Source organism: Mytilus californianus, unplaced genomic scaffold (genome assembly GCF_021869535.1).
Source record: "Mytilus californianus isolate M0D057914Y unplaced genomic scaffold, xbMytCali1.0.p SCAF_7, whole genome shotgun sequence".
Lineage (NCBI taxonomy): Eukaryota > Metazoa > Mollusca > Bivalvia > Mytilida > Mytilidae > Mytilus > Mytilus californianus.
This window is the reverse complement of record NW_026262723.1, coordinates 114663413-114685039: the sequence shown is the minus strand read 5'-3', so window position 1 is coordinate 114685039 and position 21627 is coordinate 114663413. Positions and strand designations below refer to the sequence as shown.

General features: G+C 33.3%; 1 protein-coding gene across 1 annotated transcript in view; it reads left to right on the top strand.

Annotated features, from left to right (window-relative positions):
• The window catches only part of LOC127710109 (uncharacterized), a 74623-nt gene extending 53826 nt beyond the window's left edge, over window positions 1-20797 (top strand). Inside the window, exons 19-29 of the mRNA XM_052215852.1 lie at window positions 1546-1632; window positions 4805-4853; window positions 5613-5690; window positions 6684-6785; window positions 8572-8655; window positions 12691-12819; window positions 14237-14448; window positions 14805-14927; window positions 15157-15266; window positions 17324-17488; window positions 20245-20797. Of these exons, the coding sequence (XP_052071812.1) occupies window positions 1546-1632; window positions 4805-4853; window positions 5613-5690; window positions 6684-6785; window positions 8572-8655; window positions 12691-12819; window positions 14237-14448; window positions 14805-14927; window positions 15157-15266; window positions 17324-17488; window positions 20245-20495 (1390 nt within the window). The 3' untranslated portion in view covers window positions 20496-20797. The remainder of the gene's footprint in view (window positions 1-1545; window positions 1633-4804; window positions 4854-5612; window positions 5691-6683; window positions 6786-8571; window positions 8656-12690; window positions 12820-14236; window positions 14449-14804; window positions 14928-15156; window positions 15267-17323; window positions 17489-20244) is intronic.
• Window positions 20798-21627: the final 830 nt, after the last annotated feature.

Genomic DNA, 21627 nt, shown 5'->3' with positions numbered 1-21627 from the left:
AGTTGTTTATTTATAACCTTATCAAACAAATAAATTTGTTGTTCACAGTGCATTTATATGAAGTTTATTATTTTCATATAAATATTTCAGAATTTTATTTTTTTTAAACCAAGACTTTGAGTTGAAGAACTATTATGCATTTCATTATTTTTTTGGTAAATATAAACTCGCCATAACTTGACAATGTTACCTATTATGTCTGTTTTGTTCACGCATCGTTGTAAATATAATGGAATTTGATGCGACTGTCATACAAGTGAGAGGTTTAGCGCTATAAAACCAGGTTCAATCCACCATTTTCTACATAAGAAAATGCCTGTACCAAGTCAGGAATATGACAGTTGTTACGTATCCATTTGTTTGATGTGTTTGAGCTTTTGATTTTGCCATTTGATTAGGACTTATATCTAGAAATTGACTATGAGGGTCAGTTGAAAACACAACTTTATGACAAGAGAGATGATTTCAGCTTCCCAATTGTGACCTTTTCATTTTTAAACCAAGAGATCCAAATGGTGAAGTTGTAATCATCACTTCGTAGATATTACGGAAGCCATCACAAGTTGGTTGACCGTTATGGAATATTCGTTATACAGATGATATCGGATATGTTCCTTATGTCGTAACTACAATCCCCTTCCCTTTTCACGAATGCTACCCAATTAGACTACTTACCGGCTTTGTAACAACATGAGCAACACGAAGGGTGCCACATGTGGAGCAGGATCTGCTTCCCCTTCCGGAGCACATGAAATCACCCCTAGTTTTTGGTTGGGTCCATGTTGTTTTTGTACCCCTATATGTGACATTTTGTTCACGCATCATTGTTAATATTATGGAAATTGATGCGACTGTCATACAAGTGAGAGGTTTAGTGCTATAAAACCAGGTTCAATCCACCATTTTCTACATTTGAAAATGCCTGTACCAAGTCAGGAATATGACAGTTGTTGTCCATTCGTTTGATGTGTTTTATCATTTGATTTTGCCATTTGATTAGGGACTTTCCGTTTTGAATTTTCAATTAGACATTCTCATGCTGCTTAAGGATGTACTTAGGTGAAATTAAAAAAATCTAGAATTTAAAATTGATACTATATGTCAGAAGAGCATTAGATAAGGAACAAAATATGCTAAAAATATTGATAGCTTTTGGAGCTCCTTTTCGAGATATTTAATTTTTAAAAAATGGCTTGAAAAGGCTAACTCAGACTTTTACCTTATATTTGCATTGGTATTATTTGGGTCTCAAATCGAAAGAAAAGAAATGTAGAATCTGCTTAAATTTTGGTAAATGACCTTTTATGAGCTATTGAAGTCTTATATGAAAGAAAAATGGGTGTTATTGGGCAAAATATTTTACCCTTTATATTAGGAAAAAATCCAAGGAGTCCAAACATCTGACAAAAATTCCTAATAATAGATATACAACTACTTGCAATATCTTTCATGGTTATATATCTTTGGAAAAACCTTTTCCATCGTATTTAAACTTACTGTATAAATTCTAACAAATGAAATAATAGAGATGTAAAATCATTTCAGTGTACATGCCACTGGATCGGACAGTCAGGAACTGAAAGATCTACAAATGATGTTACGTAGTGGTGAACTTACAGCTACAGAGAAACAGTGAGTATATTAGATAGGTAATTACCTCTCAGTGTACATGCCACTGGATCGGACAGTCAGGAACTGAAAGATCTACAAATGATGTTACGTAGTGGTGAACTTACAGCTACAGAGAAACAGTGAGTATATAAGTTAGGTAATTACCTCTCAGTGTACATGTCACAGGGTCAGACAGTCAGGAACTGAAAGATCTACAAATGATGTTACGTAGTGGTGAACTTACAGCTACAGAGAAACAGTGAGTATATTAGATAGGTAATTACCTCTCAGTGTACATGTCACAGGGTCAGACAGTCAGGAACTAAAAGATCTACAAATGATGTTACATAGTGGTGAACTTACAGCTACAGAGAAACAGTGAGTATATAAGTTAGGTAATTACCTCTCAGTGTACATGTCACAGGGTCAGACAGTCAGGAACTGAAAGATCTACAAATGATGTTACGTAGTGGTGAACTTACAGCTACAGAGAAACAGTGAGTATATTAGATAGGTAATTACCTCTCAGTGTACATGTCACAGGGTCAGACAGTCAGGAACTAAAAGATCTACAAATGATGTTACATAGTGGTGAACTTACAGCTACAGAGAAACAGTGAGTATATAAGTCAGGTAATTACCTCTCAGTGTACATGTCACAGGGTCAGACAGTCAGGAACTGAAAGATCTTCAAATGATGTTACATAGTGGTGAACTTACAGCTACAGAGAAACAGTGAGTGTATAAGTTAGGTAATTACCTCTCAGTGTACATGTCACAGGGTCAGACAGTCAGGAACTGAAAGATCTACAAATGATGTTACATAGTGGTGAACTTACAGCTACAGAGAAACAGTGAGTATATAAGTTAGGTAATTACCTCTCAGTGTACATGTCACAGGGTCAGACAGTCAGGAACTGAAAGATCTACAAATGATGTTACGTAGTGGTGAACTTACAACTTCAGAGAAACAGTGAGTATATAAGTTAGGTAATTACCTCTCAGTGTACATGTCACAGGGTCAGACAGTCAGGAACTGAAAGATCTTCAAATGATGTTACGTAGTGGTGAACTTACAGCTACAGAGAAACAGTGAGTATATTAGATAGGTAATAACCTCTCAGTGTACATGTCACAGGGTCAGACAGTCAGGAACTGAAAGATCTACAAATGATGTTACATAGTGGTGAACTTACAGCTACAGAGAAACAGTGAGTATATAAGTTAGGTAATTACCTCTCAGTGTACATGTCACAGGGTCAGACAGTCAGGAACTGAAAGATCTTCAAATGATGTTACGTAGTGGTGAACTTACAGCTACAGAGAAACAGTGAGTATATTAGATAGGTAATTACCTCTCAGTGTACATGTCACAGGGTAAGACAGTCAGGAACTGAAGGATCTACAAATGATGTTACGTAGTGGTGAACTTAGGACTACAGAGAAACAGTGAGTATATTAGATAGGTAATAACCTCTCAGTGTACATGTCACAGGGTCAGACCAGGAACTGAAAGATCACCAAATGATGTTACGTAGTGGTGAACTTACGGCTACAGAGAAACAGTGAGTATATCAGATAGGTAATTGCCTCTCAGTGTACATGTCACAGGGTCAGACAGTCAGGAACTGAAAGATCTTCAAATGATGTTACGTAGTGGTGAACTAACAACTATGGAAAACTTGTGAGTTATGTATTAAAACAATTTAAAAATAATTCTATTCAGTTTAGCAATTTTCAATGTTAGATTTTCTGCTTAAGTTAGTTTGATAGGAACTACTTGTGATAGATCGTTGATATTTAATGTAAAGTTCCATTACTATCAGTACATTTCAGTTTGACATCTATTTCGAGGCCCTGCCTCCTAGGTCATGGTCTAGTGACTTTGAATTAATTAGCAATTTTCAATGTTAAGTTTTCTGCTTAAGTCAGTTTGATAAGAACTACTTGTGATAGATCAATTTTGTATAAAGTTGCACTACTATCAGTACATATCAGTTTGACGATTATTTTCAGGCCTTGCCCACTAGATAATGGTCCAGCGACTGAATTAATGTTGCTGTCCATCAGATTGTCTTTTTTTGAATTTTACGCAGACAGACGAGACATATCTCAGTTTATTTGTTATATTATTTGATCAATGATTTAAATAAGATCAGACACAAGTTTTACCAACTTGTAAAGTCTTCTCATGTATACAATGTGATAACAATATTACATTAAAATGAGCATGCACATACAAAACTAATGAATTAATACACGAGTATAAGTAAATGATTGGATAAATTGTTTGATATGATAACTACTGTTATGGATTCTGGGAAGTAAAAATGGTGAAAAAATGAAGGTTAAAAATTTAGATTTGCTGCTTTTAAGCAAAAATAAGGAGATGTGTTATGATTGCCAACGAGACAACTATCCACCAAAGTTCAAATGCAGTGGATGTAAGCAATTATAGGTAACTGTACGGCTTTCAACAATGAGTAATACCCATAGAGTATAGTCTGCTATAAAAGGCCCTGAAATGAAAAATATGAAATAATTCAATTGAGAAAACTAATGACCTAATTCATAACAAAACAATTTACAAAAAAAAAATATGACAGACATGAATTAACGAGTGAGAATAGGATATTGCTTGATATCAACTCGAGATATTTAATTTCAGTATAATAAAGGTCGTTTATTACTATTTACTACTAAATAACTCGACTTGATATCCAGCAATATCAAATTCTTATAAGTTGTTAGACCTATTTCTTTTATAGTCAACACATTCATTGTGTTATATTAAAAATTCCGCTAATCGTTGATCTAATCTTTTGCACATACCAGTATGTAGTCATATTCTGGCGTCAAATGTTAACATCAGACATTTAAAAACTTTTATGCTTCAGAATGTAAGAAAATTTGACAAAAAGCAGATTTTGAGATTAAAAGTGTGAGTGTTTTGTATATTATTGAAGAAATCTCATATGTCTGTTGCCATGGACGAAATATTTTTTTTAATGTACATCGTCTTAACCTTTGATAGTCATCAATGACCTAACGAATAGCCAATGATGTGTGATACGAGAAATATCTCTTCATGCAAGAAATAGATAACAGGCCACAACCAGAAGAGAATGTAGAGTTACAATGATTATTATGTCCACACAATGATGATTAATTTGTTTTTAATATTTTTTTCCAGAAATGTCAAGCAAAGTATTGAGAAACACAAACTTGGAGAAAATAAAAAGGTATTTAGATTTTCTTTACTTCTGTAATAAATTTCAATTATGTTAAACACGTAAAATTCCAAGAAAACTTGACTGTCCTAGGTAAAAATAAATGAGCAAAAATTTTGCTTACAAATTAAGATGTTAAATTAAAAACAAATGTTTTTGTTGTATGATTGTTTTGAGTTTTGTTTTCCTATGACATTTGCTGGTTTTGAAAATTTTTAAACAAATAAATAAATACAATTTGGAATAAGTATTTCATTGACTTGCTTGCCACAGTTACAGGTGTGAGACAATTGGAAAAGTAGCAATAATATTGCCTATTAAGCAAAGAAATTTCTGAAGCGAACATAAAAAAAATGATGCATTTAATCAGTTGTATTTTTTTTTTTTTTTTAATCTATTTATTCCTAATCTTTCTTTTTCAATGAAATAAAGGATTGGAACACAGTTCCTAGTTCTTTAACGTCAATTAAAGACCATGGTGTTTTTAAAGCCAAGTTTAGGTTATATCTTAGAAATAGTTGGAAGTATGAATTAATTAATATCTAAATATCATCTTAAAGAAAAATAAGATAAAATTGTGCCATTTTGCTATACATTAAAAAAAAAACATTAGAAATAAAGGAGACGGTTTTATGGGCAATCCTTGGAAAGATATCAATTTATAAGTGCCTGTTCGCATAATTTTAGTTAACATTTTTATATTCCATATTTTTAATCACACTTTTAAATATTTATATCATTCCTAAATGAATTTGACCTTTTACCTTACAGAAACTGAGTAAAGTGAGAGTTGTTGGAGTAACTTGTGCTTCCTGCTCAGCTAATTCTCTCAAGGATATGAAGTTTCCTGTAAGTTTATAAAGTCTGATATATAGGAATAGTCACACTCATCATACAAGTTATATACAAACTAAGAGCAGTGTGCATATATCTAGCTCCAGGACTGTAGCTCTTATGGTCCTTGTGATATGTTTTCTTACAATATGTGAATTGCAAATATGTCAAAAAATATCAAAAAGACCATAAGAGCTACAATTCCACAGCTAGATATATAACATTAAGGATGTTATCTTCTCTTGTTTTTTGAATTTTTGTCAGATATTCGGAATCCTCTAGTTTTATCCATGTAGTGCCATCAAAAATTTTGCCCACTAAGCCCTACTTTTCTTTTCATAATTTTATTACATATAGTTCAAAAAGCCATATTTGAAAATCTTATAAAATCCTTGTTATTTTTTCATAGTTTTTTAAAGGAAAAAGGTGCCAATGTTAATTGTATGAAAAATATAGAGAGAATCATTTCTCAATGGCTTATATCTCGAAAACAAGCACACGAACCCTTCATTTTTTTTCTGCTTTTTAAATTCTGTTATTTATATACTATAAATTTATAATAGTCTTTTAAAAAGCTTGTTATTTTGAAACAGAGTAGCGATCATTCTTAAGGTGATAAAACGCTAGGCAGACTTGAATGTAAGGTAAAATTATTCATTTACGTAGACCTTACACTTCACTTTTCAAAAACTACAAACAAAAAAGACAACAAATTTAAAAAAAAAAGATTTTCAAATCATTGTTTATCCTAAATAGGAAGATATAAACCATATTTGATTAGCTTCTTTTGCATTATCTTCCAGATACATGGGAAACCTTTGTAAAAATAGATTGTTCTGTACTTGTTGTGATGTGTTATAACACATAAACACCGTCAAATGCTATTTGTTGGTGTGACTAAATTATTGAGATATTTGTTAATTTACCCTGTTCTAGGTGAAATAAGCTGTCCAAAATAAAAAACACAAAAAAAAAAATGAATTGTTTGATAATTATTTCCATTGATAGATAGTGCTGTTAGATGAATGTTCACAGATGACTGAGCCAGCCTCTATGTTACCTGTGGCAAAGTTTAAATGTCAGAAACTGGTTCTAGTTGGTGACCCAAAGGTAAGAACATTTCAATCATTAAACTTCATACAATGTACTCTTCTATCACATTTATAATAAACAATTTCATGTTAGATTTCCTTTAATAATAATCACCAATACTGATGCAGTAGCAGATACAAAATCTTTTAAATGAGTACAGTCGAACCTGTATTAAGCATTCGCTCTTGGGAAGTATCGAAAGTGACCGCCCAAGGGAGGTTGCCGTTTTAAACGAGATTCTGAATTATTCTGATCCCTACATTGCCATGGCCAGATCGGGGAAAATTGTTTTAGTGTTTTCAATTGGTAGAGTTATCTTTCTTGCGGCAGTGAAAAAAAAAATGGTGGATTTCGGTGCTGTAAATTGAATCGGTGAGAAATAAATCGGTGAGAAATAAATCGGTGATACGGTTTTTTATGGAAATTGAAAGGTGTGTAACACAAGGAGTTCACTTATTCACCTCCTATTGCGTGATCTCCTTTGCAAACGGGTTCCGATTTTCTTTTTGACTTTGAAACTGACACGTATATTTTTCATCATGATTATTTTATAGTTAAAAATATTAATATGGCCGTTGTTAAAAGTTGAAATGAGGATTTTGTGCGAAAATTAGGTGACCGCTGAAACGAGTTAAATTATACAGAGAATACATTTGGGAGGGTTTGAAAGTGAACGTAAGAGGCAGGTGACCGCTACAAGGAGGTGACTGTTAAGGCAGGTTCGACTGTAGTTTTAATTTGTAGGGTTTTATTCAGAGAAAAGTAGGCTTTTTTTTACATTTTTTTTTTACATTATGTCTTTTTAATTTAAAATAAAAGGGTTTCAGATTGCTGAAGTTCTCTAGATTTGTCGCTGCAATTAGCTTATACTTTGTGGAGACACTTTTAAATATATGTAACACTCAGAAAATGTGTCCATCCCACCAAACGTGTTCTATTCCCCCAAATGTGTCCATATGGAATCCCTGAACTGCAAAACATGTCTAGTTGCTAAAGGGTGCCAAAACATGTCCTTTTTATGAACACCCAATCGTGTCCATTTAGATAAAATAAAAAACACAAGTGTGTTGAATCCTTCATTGAATTGTCATGTTATTGCTAAAAGCTTTGAGAAATTTTGGTGTTTTAAAATGGACATGTTTTGGCGAATAACAATTATCAGACACATTTGGGGGATGCTAAACTGGACACTTGGGATTTTAAGGACACATTTGGTGGTAATGGACACATTTGGGGGGATGGATACGTTTGGGAGTGTTACATATATATGGACTCTTTTTTAAAAATTATTCTTTGAATTTCATATTTTAGTGCACTTCACAAACTGAAAACTTTGACTTGCATGTACCTCAATCTTTAACATGTCCTACAAAATGCACCCTAAGAAACAAACAATTAAACTGACCTGCAACACAAATGTTTCATACATTGACTTATGTGTCAACAAACTCATATTGCTATGGATATTTTTACATACATTTTCAGTATATTATCTGTATGAGAACAAATGAAGAAGCCAGAACAAATTTAAGGCAAGAAAAATTATAACTTACCAGCTACACAATAATTTAAAAGTTTGTATTCGTCACATAGAAAAAAGTTTTTGGTGTATACATAGATAAGACAGCAACTTAACAACACAAAATCACAAGATCACCAAAAGACATCTAGTTTATGGTTTACATGTACCACAATAGACAAGTGGCCACACACTATCAAGCCCAACATAGACTATAAAACATCTATCAATACCAAATACCCTGAATGAAAAAAAATTACTCATTCACATTGATTCTCTTTCCAGCAACTAGATCCTACAATACAAGGCAGTGAAACATCAACAGTACATGGACTGGAACAGACTCTCTTTGATAGAATTACACTTATGGTATTTACTCTTGTGTTTTAATTGTACCCCATTCTAGGAGTTAGGCTATATTTCAATAACCATGTCTGTCCATTCATCCAATAAGTATTTTCACATTTTTTTCTTACATACTACTCAACAAAATGACTTCATATTTGGTCAGCATGTTTAAAAGAAATGAGTTGTAACATGTGAGTGCTATTTAGCCTGTAAGATACATACTTCCTTTTTTTCAATACTTTGATTCACAAGTGCAAGCAAATTCTTATTTAAGGTTGCTGAGGTGTCTTCCTCCATCTTGGATTTTGAAGTAGCAGATAACAATTGGTCTAGATCTTTAATGAAATGTGCAAATTTTGAGATTAGTATGTAATTCATGTGTAAGACTTTTCATGCTAATATAGCTAATGTGTTTTATCATATTTACGGCTGTATTTTCTAAATAACACAATATTTTTGTTTGATTCATTTTTTATTCCAACTTTGCCACTTAAGGGGAAATAACTCAGGTAGTAGGGGAGATAACTTAGATAAAGTAATTTTTATAATAGAAAGTGTTGTGAATTTACCTAATTTAATATGTAGCAAGAAAACAAGTCCGTTGACCCCATTTTTAGCTCACCTGGCCTATAGAAGTCTATGGGAAAATTGTAAAAAAAAAACCAATTTCAATTAATTCAAATGGTCGGATTAGCCGAGGTCAGGGGAACCAATGCTGAAATTTTTTTGAAGGGTGTTCCAAAAAAACATTTTAAGGCATTTCCAACATTATACAGGCCTTGGTGGATTCAATAAAGCTTCATTTTTAAACTTTAAACACTTTAAAAACCATAATTGTTAGGAATATAGCATTAGAAATATTAATGTTGCTTTGTATAATGTATCAATTTTATTTAAAAAGATAACAGGTGAGCGACACAGGCTCTCTAGTTTTTTAGCTCACCTGGCCCAAAGGGCCAAGTGAGCTTTTCTCATCACTTGGCGTCCGTCGACCGTCGTCAGCGTTAACTTTTTACATTTTGAACTTCTTCTAGAGAACCACTGAATGGAATGAAACCAAACATGGCATGAATGTTTCTTATGAGGTGCTAACCGATTGTTGTTACTTTGAAGCCGATCCATAATCCAAGATGGCCGCCTGCAGGGGGACTTAGTTTAACATGGGACCCTATGAGAAATACATACAAATGTCTTCTTTTAGAGAACCACTAAATGGAATGAAACCAAACATGGCATGAATGTTCCTTATGAGGTGCTGACCGAGTGTTGTTACTTTGAAGCCGATCCATAATCCAAGATGGCCGCCAGCGGGGGACTTAGTTTAACATAGGACCCTATGGGAAATACATACAAATGTCTTCTTTTAGAGAACCACTGAATGGAATGAAACCAAACATGGTATGAATGTTCCTTATGAGGTGCTGACGGAGTGTTGTTACTTTGAAGCCAATCCATAATCAAAGATGGCCGCCAGCGGGGGACTTAGTTTAACATGGGACCCTATGGGAAATACATACAAATGTCTTCTTTTAGAGAACCACTGAATGGAATGAAACCAAACATGTCATGAATGTTCCTTATGAGGTGCGGAACAAGTGTTGTTACTATGAAGCTGATCCATAATCCAAGATGGCCGCCAGCAGGGGACTAAGTTTAACATTGGACCCTACGGGAAATACATACAAACATTCTTTTAGAGAACCACTGAATGGAATGAAACCAAACATGGCATGAATGTTTCTTATGAGGTGCTAACCGAGTGTTGTTACTTTGAAGCCGATCCATAATCCAAGATGGCTGTCTGCAGGGGACTTAGTTTAACATGGGACCCTATGAGAAATACATACAAATGTCTTCTTTTAGAGAACCACTGAATGGAATGAAACTAAACATGGCATGAATGTTCCTTATGAGGTGCTGACTGAGTGTTGTTACTTTGAAGTCAATCCATAATCCAAGATGGCAGCCAGCGGGGGACTTAGTTTAACATAGGACCCTATGGGAAATACATACAAATGTCTTCTTTTAGAGAACCACTAAATGGAATGAAACCAAACATGGTATGAATGTTCCTTATGAGGTGCTGACCGAGTGTTGTTACTTTGAAGCCAATCCATAATCAAAGATGGCCGCCAGCGGGGGACTTAGTTTAACATGGGACCCTATGGGAAATACATACAAATGTCTTCTTTTAGAGAACCACTGAATGGAATGAAACCAAACATGGTATGAATGTTCCTTATGAGGTGGGGACCAAGTGTTGTTACTATGAAGCTGATCCATAATCCAAGATGGCCGCCAGCAGGGGACTTAGTTTAACATTGGACCCTATGGGAAATACATACAAACATTCTTTTAGAGAACCACTGAATGGAATGAAACCAAACATGGCAAGAATGTTCCTTATGAGGTGCTAACCGAGTGTTGTTACTTTGAAGCCGATCCATAATCCAAGATGGCCGCCTGCAGGGGACTTAGTTTAACATGGGACCCTATGAGAAATACATACAAATGTCTTCTTTAAGAGAACCACTGAATGGAATGAAACCAAACATGGCATGAATGTTTCTTATGAGGTGCTGACCGAGTGTTGTTACTTTGAAGCCGATCCATAATCCAAGATGGCCGCCAGCGGGGGACTTAGTTTAACATGGGACCCTATGGGAAATACATACAAACGTCTTCTTTTAGAGAACCACTAAAGGAATGAAACCAAACATGGCAAGAATGTTCCTTATGAGGTGCTGACCAAGTGTTGTTACTTTGAAGCTGATCCATCATCCAAGATGGCAGCCAGCGGGGGACTTAGTTTAACATAGGACCCTATGGGAAATACATACAAATGTCTTCTTTTAGAGAACCACTGAATGCAATGAAACCAAACATGGCATGAATGTTCCTTATGAGGTGCTGACCAAGTGTTGTTACTATGAAGCTGATCCATAATCTAAGATGGCGGCCAGCGGAGGACTTAGTTTAACATAGGACCCTATGAGAAATAAGTACAAATGTTTTCTTTTAGAGAACCATTGAATGGAATGAAACCAAACATGGCATGCATGTTCCTTTTGAGGTGCTGACCAAGTGTTGTTTCTTTGAAGCTGATCCTTCATCCATGATGGCTGCCAGATGGGGACAATGTTTAACAAAGGACCCTATGGACAATACATACAAATGTCCTCTTTTAGAGAACCACATACTGAATGGATTGAAACCAAACATGGCATGAATGTTCCTTATGAGGTGCTGACTAAGTTTTGTTACTTTGAAGCTGATCCTTCATCCATGATGGCCGCCAATGGGGGGACTTCCTTTAACATAAGACCCTATGGGAAATACATACAAATGCTTCTTCTAGAGGTGCACTGAATGGAATGAAACCAAAACATTGCATAAATGTTTCTTATGAGGTGCTGATTAAGTGTTGCTAATTTGTTGCCGATTTACTGTTCAAGATGGCCACCAGGATTTTTTATTAAATTACAGGACCAATATTAAACCAAATTTGGCCTCACTCATTATTAGGGTATCTGTTATGATTTTAATCTATTTTTACATGATTTCCAAAACCAAAGTAGAATCAGGTGAGCTACACAGGCTCTTGAGAGCCTCTAGTTTTCTTATCTGAAAACATGTTATAAGAGCTATCTTCTCACATTTAATTCTATGGTGTAGTTTTCTTTTTATCACACAAAATTGGATTTTCCATGCATAATTACAAAATCTGACAATTTTGCACAACCTGTAGTGTGTACCGGTGACCCATACTTTTTATTATATTTTGGAGAAAAGCATGATAAAAACTACATTTTGACAAATTATTAAAAAATTCTATGGATTTTATATAAGACCCCCAACCACCTCAGTGTTTGTAATTTATATAGAAGTATAGAAATATTCGTTTAATCTCTGTTTTCCTTAGAAATAAATAATTGAAAATTTTTTTACATTGAAATCACAAAAATTTTATCCTGTGAAAATTGATTTTTTTTGCAGTTCATAAAAATAACTTCACTAGAATTTCATGTGAGAGAATGTATATTGAATATTTTGCAGGGTCACAGTCCTGTCATGTTACACACACAATACAGGTGTCATCCATACATCAGTCAAGTTTCCAACTCTCTCTTTTATAATAATGTATTAAGGAATGGAATTTCTGTAGAGGACAGGGATCCAGTCATGGTTAGTTGATTTATACTAGATATAAGATTAATCAAAATTATAAACTACAATACTCTTTGATACTTAGTTATTTTGAATATGAAAAATATGGGAGATATGTCAATGAGACAGAGACCAATTGAAACAAAAAAATGTAAATTTTCTAGAAATAATAGACTATTGTTAACCCTTTCACCGATAGCCGCCAAAACGGAAGCTACTCTGAGATGATGGCTTCCTTGGTTATTGTGACACAAGTGGGAGAACTTCATATTAAATATCAATAAAAACTTGTCTGTAGTTATTTATGTCTTTATTTTATTCACTTACACCATGGACACAGTTTTATTTACTTTTTATTATTAAATTTTGTGTCCGAAAATATTCAAAATTGCTAATTTTCGGCATTGAAATACATAAAATTCATGAAATTCATCTTTTGGACCCAAAATCATAAACTGTTAACCAAAAACTGCAAAAGTTTGAACATTTTTATGAGGTTGGACAAATTCCTTACACTGAACCATGTCCATTCCAAGTGTTTTTGTACATAAAAAAGCATTTATGTCAAAATAGTATACTAGTCTGGCTTCAATTCTTCCAAATTCTTTCCAAAAAAATGCCCCTTATTTCAAATTCCAGTGAAATCTGTAAATTTCAGTTGATTTTGTCACGGTTTTCAACAAATCGAAGCACCATGTTTACACGTTCATTTGGGCAATAAACAAAGAAAGATAACTTGTGGTCGCAAGGTTTTTCAGCGGGAAATATAACGGGACTCATCGTGAATTCCAGGAAAAACGAGGTTTGTCGGCAAAAGGGTTAACATCTGTGTCCATGGGTATATTCCTGTATGGGTCTGTGGCAGATATAAATATATACTGATTTAATTTGATGTGAAAAGACAGATTTGAGAGTCTGCATTTAGATGTGAAAGTAAAATGGTCCAAATATCAAAATTAACAGGCTGTATCAGTTTTGTTTAACATCAAACTTTAGTTCCAGGATGCTACATGACCTATAATTATACAACTTATATATGGAAGTATTTAATTTAGTAGAACAGTACCCACCTAGTATATAAAATATATATCTTCCAGCAAGCTCAGAAAACTTCATGAAGGACCATAAATATGAAGTTTGAAGTAAAACTTAGTATTAAACAATAAAACCATTCATCTGTAAGGTATAAGCCTGCAGGATGTGATCACAGAGGAATCCAAAAGATGTCTGCATGTAAAATAAGGGCAACCCCAGTATTGTGTTTCCTTTAGTTTGTTGGATTGTTCAGGCAATGTTTTTATGCATATAGGTAAAATCTGAATAATTTAAATTTGTGATTTCATGGTTTTGACATGTTGACCAGGAAAACTAGTCAATTTGAAATTTTTAAGATTCTAAGTTGATATGAAAGTTAACAGAAACTATTATTTTTTAGGATGAGTTACCTGCCCTTTGTTTTTATGATGTATGTGATGGCATAGAAATCAATGACAGAGATGGAAGCTTTTACAATGAAAAAGAGGCACAGTTTATTATGTTTCTGATTGAAATATTGGTTGGCCAAGATGTAAATCCTGACAGGATTGGAGTTATCTCTCTTTATAAATCTCAGATGTATAAAATTACAAACTTACTCGGCAGCAATAAGTAAGTATAAAATAAATCTTTGTCTTGGATGCAGTAAAAAAGGATTAACAAAACTATCAAACTCTAAGGTAAATTCAAAAAGGGGAAGTCCTTAAATATGGACAAAATCAAACCTTAAACTTTATCAACCAATAGAACGAATGGAAAACAAGTCATAATCCTGACTTATAAAGCATAGTGTAAGTAAGTGAAAGCTGCAAAAATTATAAAATTTGTCTCAGTATAGGTTTGCTAATCTGACATTTTCAGTAACTACAACATAAACTAACATGAAAAGTTTTGGGCAATCCACATGGACAAAAATAATGCATTTGTAATACCTTTCTATTATTTGTGATTAAACTTTATTTTGACAGAAACTGTAAAGAGTTAAAAGGAGTAATGGTTTCTACAGTTGACGCTTTCCAAGGAGGAGAGAGAGACGTGATCATACTATCTTGTGTCAGAACCAGAAATGTGGGATTTATTGATAACAAAAAGTAGGGAGAAGTGCTACAATATTAAATCATTTCATCATTTGTTTTTTTTTTTTTACCATTTCACAATAAGCCAGAAGTTTTATTTGTATGTATATAATATACTCACTTCTACTATAAACTTCCTGAGAGTCATAAACTTTTAAATTTGTAATTAAAGCCATAAAGAATTTTGTTAAAATTTAATAAGAAATCAGTAAACAGTATGTGTACAATGTTCTGTCATCTACAGGAGAACCAATGTTGCCTTGACCAGAGCCAAACATCATCTATTGATTGTGGGTAATGAAAATAACCTTACCAAGAATAAACTGTGGCATCAAATCATACAGCAATGTAAAGGTAAGAGGTACACACTCACACCCACATCATACAGATGTGTATGTTTAAGCAAACAAACACTTATACACACAAACACAGAAAAACAACTTATGCAGGTACACACATACAGATATCAGGGGGAGGGGGCTCCATCTATGTAAAGGTATACACAGGTGTGCCACTGGAATTGATCACCATTTAGATATTCACATATATCAATGGGGTGCAATTTTACCAATGTAATATATATCAATGGGTAGTAATTGAATGTCGATGGGTCATATATTTTCATCTGATTAGATGTCTGTTTTGACTATGAAGCACTCCTTATATCTTATTAATGACCAATTTCATATGGTTATCAATTTTATCTCCTGAAACTTTATTTTACATAAGTTAAATAATTCTTTTAAATCTAATTAAGGCAAAGTAATGGTAATTGTGAGGTATTTAAAAATTTTCTGAAATTTTGTATGCATTTAGAACTGCATCTGAAAATCGAAAATTGATATGTGTAACATTCATGCTTTTAGAGATACAATCAATTAAAAAGCTATGGAATCTATGAATGTGTAGAGTGTATATCATAAGTTTCTAAAGTTACAGTTTTTCTGCCGCCGCTGCAGTGAAGGGGGCATTAAGTGTTATCCTAAGTATGTATGTCCCAAAATTAGTATTCGTTCTATAACTTTAGTTTTCCTCAACCAACTGTTGTGAAACTCATACACAATACTTTATACCAAAAAAACATGGATCAAGTTCGAATTTGGGTGGCATCACTTATACCATTCTAGAGTGGGGGCATCAACAGTGTCCCATGGACATATTCTCCATTTATTTAACATTATTTTGTTTAAAAATTTTGTTATTGACGTGAGCATTTTAGTTTCAATGAATTTCTTTTGCTTTCAAAATCATTTCAGCATGAATAATGTATTCTGATAGCAAGCTTAACTGACTGACATGAAATAATGTCTTCCTACACTCTAATATCAGCAGCTGTACTGAGTAGATTTAATAAAGAAACTTCAAAATCAGAACAGTGAGACCTCAACTTGTACAAAATCTTGGATAACATGTGTATAAAAGTAATGGAATGATTGCCATTGAGACAACTCTCCACCTTAGACCAAAAAATAAGATGTGGAATGATTGCCATTGAGACAACTCTCCACCTTAGACCAAAAAATAAGATGTGGAATGATTGCCATTGAGACAACTCTCCACCTTAGACCAAAAAATAAGAAGATGTGGAATATTTTCCGATGAGATAATTTTCCATTAGAGACAAAAAGACGTAGAAGTTTTATAGTTTGTTTTCGACAGGAAACAGGAAGTTCCTCTCAGCAAGTCTTTGACTTCTTTCTACGCCCTACACAGAACATTAACATCAATACCAATACATTCTATAAATATTGTCTTTATATTACAACATTTTAACATTAATTATGATTCAGTCAGGTAAAACTGCCCACATAAGGCTTTGATCATATGTATTTCTGCTTAATTATATACAAATTGTATCAAATTTAATATAAATCAATCCACTGACAAATCAATTTTGAGTAGTTCATCTCATTTCCCAAAAAATATCTGAAATAACTTTTAAAATAAAACAAAACTAGTGGGTCATTTGTGTTTTTATCAGAATTGTGTTTGTACGGTAAATCTGCCCATGCGCAGTAAATATGTATGGAGGACCAGTTTATCATATATTTATGAAAGGAAAAGGTGATCTATTAATAGACCACTTATAAAGGGATTCCAGATAATCAAAAAAAAAAAATTTCAAGTCAGAAATGAGTTTTCTAAGCAATAATATGATTATTGTTAGCTTTACAAACTTTATTATATATATCACTAGACATTTTAATTAATAAAGGATTTTTCTTTAAAATTTGACATTCGGTGATGATAAGTACTGTTCCTATGAATAAAATAGCAGACGAAATATTTAGGGAAGTGACAAATACGGAAGTAAATGGGAGTGGGCAGGTTTACCATACGGGCAAAATTACCAGACACTACTGTATTCCATCAGACATATTTTACAACTTGACAGACTTTATTGTTGATAGATTCCAGTCCCCAAGGATTACAGAGTGCAGACATTATCAGAGAAAGATTAAAATTAGAACCAAAATCTACTGAAAGTTCACGGAAGAAAAAACGTAACCACAACAACCAAGAAATATTTACAGATGATGCTTCAAGTAGTCCACCGATGTCTCTTACAGGTATAGGTAATTTCTAGAATGTAACTTCGTAAATTTTATTAATGGAATATGTATTAAAATTGCAATACTGGTCAAGTAATTACAAAATAAAGATACAGAATAACGTAAATTGTAAATTTCAAAGTTAAACTCAATGCTTCTCTTCAAAAAAGTGTCCCAGGTTAGGGATAGTTGAGTCATCATAATTATGATTATTCCTGCCACGTTCTATATGTATATAAAATGAGGAGATGTGGTATGATTGCCAATGAGACAACTATCCACCAAAGTTCAAATGGAGTGGATGTAAGCAATTATAGGCAACCATACAGACTTTAACAATGAGAAAACCCATAACATATAGTCGGCTATAAAAGGCCTCGATATGAAAATATGAGAACAATTCAATAGAGAAAACCCATGGCCTAATTTATAACAAAACAATTTACAAAAAAACAAATATGACAGACATGAACCAACAACAACCACTGAACTACAGGAGTCAGTTTCACAAAAAAACTTACGACTAAGATTGATCGTAAGTATACTGAATTATTCATGACTTACGATCAGTCTTAGTCGTAAGTTTTTTTTGTGAAACCAACTCTAGGCTCCTGACTTAGGACATGGACATAAAGAATGTGGCGGGTTAAACATATTTGTGAGTGCTCAACCCTCCCCTAACCTGGGACAGTGGTGTTACAGCACAACATAAAAACAAACTATGAAAATCAGTTGAAAAGGTCTAAACTCATCAGATTGATATAAAGCAGAAAATCATCTAACAAAAATACAGACCAGACGTGGCAGGGTATTTATACAACCCTAATTACAATACAGACCAGATGTGGCAGGCTATTTATACAACCCTAATTACAAAGCAGACAAAGTACACAAGTTTCTGACAGCTAGTTCTAAGCCAATAACAACAAATAACAAGAGAAAAAAATCATGTACCTAAGCCTAAAATATCAATCAGTACACATCCAACATTCATTGATTTAGTGTAAAGACATCATTAATAGAAAAACATGACCTTGTGCACTGCCAAAATATAGGTATAGACAGATTGTTGTACTGTCATAGTGTATACATGTATGTGTACAACAATAAAATTTAGTATGGCTTTAATTAACTAACAAAATCAATATTTATACCAATAAAAACAACATTCAAAGATATAATTACAGTGTTGAATTGATGTCTGTCCCAAGTCAGAAGCTGATTTGTTCAAGACTTTTATATATTAGATAGGGTTTGCTGTTTTGATGGGAGAGGGGGCATTTAGCCAGATCACTACAAGCTTCTGAATACTGGTTCGTGATGTGGGTATTGATTTGTTTTTATGACATAGATATAAGAGGATGTGGTATGAGTGCCAATGAGACAACCCTCCATCCAAGTCAAAATTTATAAAAGTGAAACCATTATAGGTCAAATCAGGGCTTCCAAAATTATTTTTAGCCAGCCGGACGTTTTATATATTATCCCGATTTTAATCCCTTAAGACTAAATAAATAAAAGGCAATTATGGTAATCAGTTGCCGAGTTGGCCATCCCAATGATTGACATTAAAAAAAAACCGATATTAAACTTTCTTTGATTCAAATTCGAAGTTCTGACGTAAACTGTTAAATTGGCAGTGCATCATTGGAAGTGTGCAACATCAGTGTACTTATATCTGCTTAGACTCTTTATTTGTGCAAAATAACGTTGTCAAAAACTTTACTTTCGTTTTTAAATCTAAACCGGATGTTATCTTGACAATGGTAAAACATGGACCAGAGACGGATACGTAAATTCTGTGTACGTTTGCAAAGCATGAATGAGTGTAAGTAGCTCTTTCTATGTTATTTCTTCAAGAAAATATTCGAAATAAACGTGAGATAAAGGTATCAATGACAATTTAAGCATTTTTTGAAGAAATTAGGATGCATAATTAAATTTCACACCTGCGCACATGCGCACACGTGTACTAGTTCAAACAGAGACATGTCTCAGGTTCAAACAATGTGGTTATGACGATTTTTCATTTTCACCTTTTTAATTTTTTCATCAATTCACATTTGTAAACGTATTTCTGATAATTTAAATCTTTTTTACTAAATTAATTAGATGCAAACCGCTGAAATGTAAGAAAATAACTTTGAATAGACCGATCAATGTCCGGTTCAAAATAGTTTACCTGTCACCTGAACAGGTAAATTTCAGCTGTTCGACAACTAATTAGCCTTGATTAAAATGAGAAGGTATTAAAGTAGGGGTTGTTTTGATAGTACTTAATGATCATGTCACTTTTATGACCGGAAATGTGTGGCTGTTAAAGGCAAAAGATAGGGTCAAAAAGATCGCGAATTATGTTAAAATGACCGTCTCTTAAGCCTTGAAAACTAAAAAGTAGATGTCCGTTTCATGCTTTGCCCAGCCGGAATTTTACCGGACATTATACAAATGTCCGGAATATATGACCGTTTTGGAAGCCTTGGGTCAAAGTACGGTCTTCAACAGGGAGCCTTGGCTCACACCGAACAGCAAGCTATAAAGGGCCCCAAAAATTACTAGTGTAAAACCATTCAAACGAGAAAACCAACAGTCTAATCTATATAAGAATTGAGAAACGCATGCTTTGGGAGGTTTTACAGATATGAAAGTGTTAAATCATCTCTATTGCTTCCTGTTTTGAAGTTTTACAACAAAAACAGGTGTACATAGGTGATTATACTTTCTGTTGTAATTTTTTCTCTCTCGGTTAAATATTAATGTGATTATATTATTTTTTGTAGATTCTTGTAAATCTTCATTATCAACAGATAGTTTTAATATACAGCAACTGGATCCTGAGTTTGTTTCTTTAGAGAAAGGGGACCAGTGTTCAGAAGTGATGGACTTCAAGGATGGTCTTACTTTTAAGGTACCAGGTAGTGTTGGTCTTAGACAAAGAAGAAAGAGGAGAAAAATAGACCTGTCTTTGTTGGAGATTGATGAAAACTATAACAGCGATGATGAAGAATTGCCTAATATATTTAATTCTTGAAGAAACTAAATTATTTATTGAACAGTACATGTTGTTAAAACAAATATGATAGGGTAGACAATAAATACAGGATATACACAGATATTTTGTATTTAAAGCCATGTTGCTTATGAAATTTGAGGTTGGGCCCTCAATAAGGTCATATTTTTTCATATATAGTTTTGTTATGGAGATAATTACTAAACTATGTTACACATTTATGTTGTTTTGAATGGATTAGTGTTGTATAAGAGTAAATTGTGAGTCTGTTGTTATAGAAATGTATAATTCTAATGCTGATAATAAACAACAATAATAAAGTTTTTTTATTTGAGTATAATTATAGACTTGAGCTCAGGCTTTAAATGTTTTCCATTTATGGATATTTCCCAGCTGCTCAGAAACACACAAGATTCAAACTTTGATTTATGAACAAACTGCCTCATTTGACATGGGGTCATTTTGAGGGAAAACTTGTCAAAGGACATCGTGACCTAAAGATTTTTGTTTGTGATGTCAAATATTTTGGGAAAAAGCACCAATTGGAAGGTCATGTATTGATTTTCAGATGAAAACTGATTTTGTATACTTAAGATTTCAAAAGTTTACTTATAGAAATGAACATATTTTAAAAAAAATTGAAGATGAGCTTTTGGTATTGGCCAAGGAACTGTTTGTGCTGTCGACCTTAGCTTCTGTTTGTTTGTCTTTTTCATTCTTCTGATGGTTTCAAGTAAATAATTTTGATTCATCTAGTATCTCCCACTATAGCACAAATCACATGACAATGGTGTTTACTATTTGTATAATAAAGCTTTATACTTCAGAAGGTGTAAGACATGATGCTTCATATCCTTGTAAAACAGTCACTTTATTTTACAAAGTTTTCATCTGTCATCATGGTCATATGCTCATTATATATATATGTTTCATTTCATTTTCATGGTTCAGTGACTGCTTAAAAAACTAGTTTTTTGAAAAGTAAATTTGTCTAATGAGTAATAGGATAACAATATTAAGTATATGGAATCTACATGTCTGTCAGACACGGTTCAACTGACTTTGACCTCATTTCATGGATCAGTGATCAAGATTAAGTGTACATGGTCAAGTCTGTATTTCAGACCGTTTAAGCAATAGGTATACTATATTT